Source organism: Macadamia integrifolia, chromosome 13 (assembly GCF_013358625.1).
Source record: "Macadamia integrifolia cultivar HAES 741 chromosome 13, SCU_Mint_v3, whole genome shotgun sequence".
Taxonomy (NCBI): domain Eukaryota; kingdom Viridiplantae; phylum Streptophyta; class Magnoliopsida; order Proteales; family Proteaceae; genus Macadamia; species Macadamia integrifolia.
Genome location: NC_056569.1, coordinates 27,261,885 through 27,265,369, shown reverse-complemented (window position 1 = coordinate 27,265,369; position 3,485 = coordinate 27,261,885). Strand labels below are relative to the sequence as shown.

Here is a 3,485-nt window from a genome sequence, read left to right as displayed (position 1 = left end):
TAAAAATAACCACAGCCCTATTTTCCCTTATTTGATTTTCCTTCTAATTATGCAATTGCATCCTAGCTACTATATTCCTGAGTTTAAAGACATCCACTCAATCCTCATACTTTTCATCTCCACAGGTCCAAGTCTCCCAACTCTAAAATTAAAAGTCATAGTCAAAGTCACTAGCAATGAGATGCATAAGTTTCTTCAAGATTTCCCTTGGCCTTATTACCCCATAAGAACTATCATATAATCATTATTATTGGCACTTTTCATGGAAATTGGACAATGAATTGAACGGTTTGTGATGAAAAATGTAAGTTTTCATCTCAAAAGACTGATCTGGTAAGATGAGGTGTTCACAGGTATTCGAGGAAAGTGATTTTCCCATTCAGAATTGATGTGAAACTAATACGACTAACAAAAAAATTGCACAATATGACTTTTGAGTTTCTGTCTCAAAGATCGATTCTCATTGCGTCAAAAATTCATGTACTAACTTGTTTGATACAAAGCATATATATGAGAAACAATGGCATAAGGAAGCACATATGTTAACTTTTTTGGATGATTAAAATAATTTATTAAAAGAGTAAAGAAAAAAAAAAAGCCAAAAGATAGAATACAAGCCAAATCAGCACCATAAGGACAAAACAAAAGAAAATAAGTATGTTAATACTTCAACATAACTGAATTTGCATACATAAGACGGATACAGTCTTCTATTATCCTCCTAAAACAATTAAAATACAAAACACTACATTTACTGTTCAAGGCTTTTATTTTGAATACAATTTCCAGTGTGACATAAAAGCTGCAATGTAGGGTTGAAGCAGAAAATTGGAGTGCCAATTCCAATGCTGTGAATCAATGGAAGCAACACACACAGGAGAGAGAGAGAGAGAGGGGTTAACTGTAAGAGCTGAAGGGAAAAGGGCAAGGTGGACAGGGAACATCAACAGCTCCTTCAAGCATCTGTGACACCTTCTTAATTGTTGGCCTCAGCGGCGGATCCTCTTGAATACACCAAATTGCCGCCATCACAAAAGTCAGTAACCTCTTCTCATCCCTCATGGCTTCCTCATCCCTCTCCACCAACTCTTCAAGTTTATCTTCTCTGTAGCAATCATAAGCCCAGTCCGTTAATATAGCTTTCTCTTCTCCACCCCATGCTGTGTCAACACTCCTCCTACAAGAGATAATCTCCAACAACATCACACCAAAGCTATAAACATCCACCTTTGCTGTGATCGGCGTACTCCGGAACCACTCTGGTGCCACATACCCTCTAGTCCCTCGAACCACTGTACGAGTTAAGACCTGGTCAGGCATCAACAGCTTTGCCAATCCAAAATCAGAAATCCTTGGCCTGAAAAAATCGTCTAGAAGTATGTTCTGAGGCTTTATATCACAATGGATGATCTGGGTGCTGCACTCTTCGTGTAAGTATGCAAGCCCCCTTGCAATCCCGATTGCAATCTGGGTTCTTTGATCCCAATGAGGCCTTGAGAGTCCAAACAGAAAGCTTGCCAAAGAACCATTGCTCATGAACTCGTATACCAAAAGCCTGTGTGACCCTTCATCACAGTATCCAAACAATCGAACTAAATTTTTGTGGTGGGTCTGGCCGATCACACTTACCTCTGTTTTGAATTCCTTCTCACCGTCTTGAACTACCTTGTCTAGCCTCTTGACTGCAACCAGATTTTTAGAGCCTAAAGGGTACAAACCTTTGTAAACAATGCCAAAAGCACCCTTTCCCAATTCTTCCTTGAACCCATTTGTTGCTTCTTCGAGTTCTTTGTATGTAAAGGAACGTAGATTAGTCTCCGAAATGCTTGAACCTTGCGTATTACTTTTCGGTCTTTTTTGGTATGCATAGAATGCACTGAGACAAGTTGCAGCTAACAATAAGAAGTTGATAAATACAGATCCACCCAATGATCCAACCAGGATAGCTATTGTTTGATCTTTCTTCGTCGTGCTTGAAGAAGTTGCATTTGAAGAAGTTGGACGCCTTACTTTGAACAGAGCCTTCCCGGTGTCACTTGCGCTCAACTTTCCATTGGAAACTGGAAGCCTCTTCTTCCAGCATTGCTGTGCTGTATTATAAATTACAACTGCACAGTAACAGTCTTGCAAGCAAGAATTCTTGCAGTCCTCTTCGCTAATAGGCTCAATCCTTTCGTAATCACTAAAGGGCCAATTCGTGCCAATCAGCTCCTTAAACTCAAACAGGCTCTCAAGGGAACCAGATTCACCTTCGTCACATAAAAGGGGGATTTTTGGTTTGCAGCCACTTAGAATGTTTTTTGGGTCATTTGGGGTGTATTCAGGCGGGCATTCACAGATGGGCATCCCATTAGCAACTCCGCAGTAGCTGTTATACCCACAAGCACCACCCCCTAGGTCCCCAGTAATGTTACAGACATCATCAGGAAATGATTTATCACTGGACCAGACTCCAATACCTCCACGAGAAGGCCTTGGATAAGAGTACAGATAAAATGCGCCATGAACATCAAGGGTAGCCCTATGATAGAAATCAGCACTTGGGTATGTGTTGATTGGTGAGAGATCCACAATGCTTCCATTGCTGCTCTCTATATAAAGACGGCCTGATTCACTGAAGACCAACGTCGAACGGTTATCAGGGGGATTAGCGACCCCAATAGTGAGGTAGGGATCGTAAGCAAAGTAAGCCGGCAAGGAGACAGGATTGAGAATGACCGATCCATCTTGGAGCAATCGTAGCTGAAACCTTCCCCGTGAGTAGTTAGTATACGTCAGCTGAGAAGAAAGATTGACACCCACTTGCAGTATCTGTCCAGGCAATATGGTATCTGTAGGATTGCTGAAGCTCTCCCAAATGTACTGAGACTCCTTATTTTGAAGCACGAAGTTGCCATTGTCGAGCATGGCAGCGGATGCGGCAACGCTGGTACTGGTATTAGCCTTCCATAACTGCTGGCCTATGGGGTTGGTAAGTACAAGTTGGCCATCTGTTGTAAGCTCAATTTTAGATGATCTTGGTGCTGGGTTATCACGATTTGCATACCAGACTATAGTTTTGTTTGGTATTTGGTAGAACCAGATGCAGAGCAAGAAGAAATTCTTATCTTCGAGGGGCTGAAACCCGAAGGCAAAGTCACTTGAAGGTGAAGTCCATGGAGAACCTCCATCGCCGGCTATGAGATGGGTACCCAATTCAACATTAGCTTGAGAGACAGCCAAGAGGAGAAAAAGAAGAAAAGAAAGGATGACAATATGAGGTAAAGCAGAATTAGAAGCCATTGCCAAAAGCTATTTGGGAAAAGGCTAAGATACCTCAAAAACACTGTTACAAGCAAGATTTGGAGTTTCAAAACAGAGATTTGCACTGTATACAAAGAGAGAAACATGTCATGGTTGGTCAATTCGCACCGAGTGAATTGATCAAACCATGACTTTGCATACTTTGATATTGACTTACATTTATCGAGAAAGTGTGAATTGAT

General features: G+C 41.4%; 1 protein-coding gene across 1 annotated transcript; it reads right to left on the bottom strand.

Moving 5' to 3' along the window:
- Positions 1–643: 643 nt before the first annotated feature.
- LOC122059500 (G-type lectin S-receptor-like serine/threonine-protein kinase LECRK3) lies at positions 644–3,485 on the bottom strand. Its single transcript, XM_042622296.1, has one exon. The coding sequence runs from the start codon at positions 3,280–3,282 to the stop codon at positions 898–900; it is 2,385 nt and encodes a 794-aa protein (XP_042478230.1). The 5' UTR covers positions 3,283–3,485; the 3' UTR covers positions 644–897.

Coding starts and splice junctions, on each gene's coding strand:
- LOC122059500 (XM_042622296.1), bottom strand. CDS start 3,282: ATGGCTTCTAATTCTGCTTTACCTCATATTGTCATCCTTTCTTTTCTT.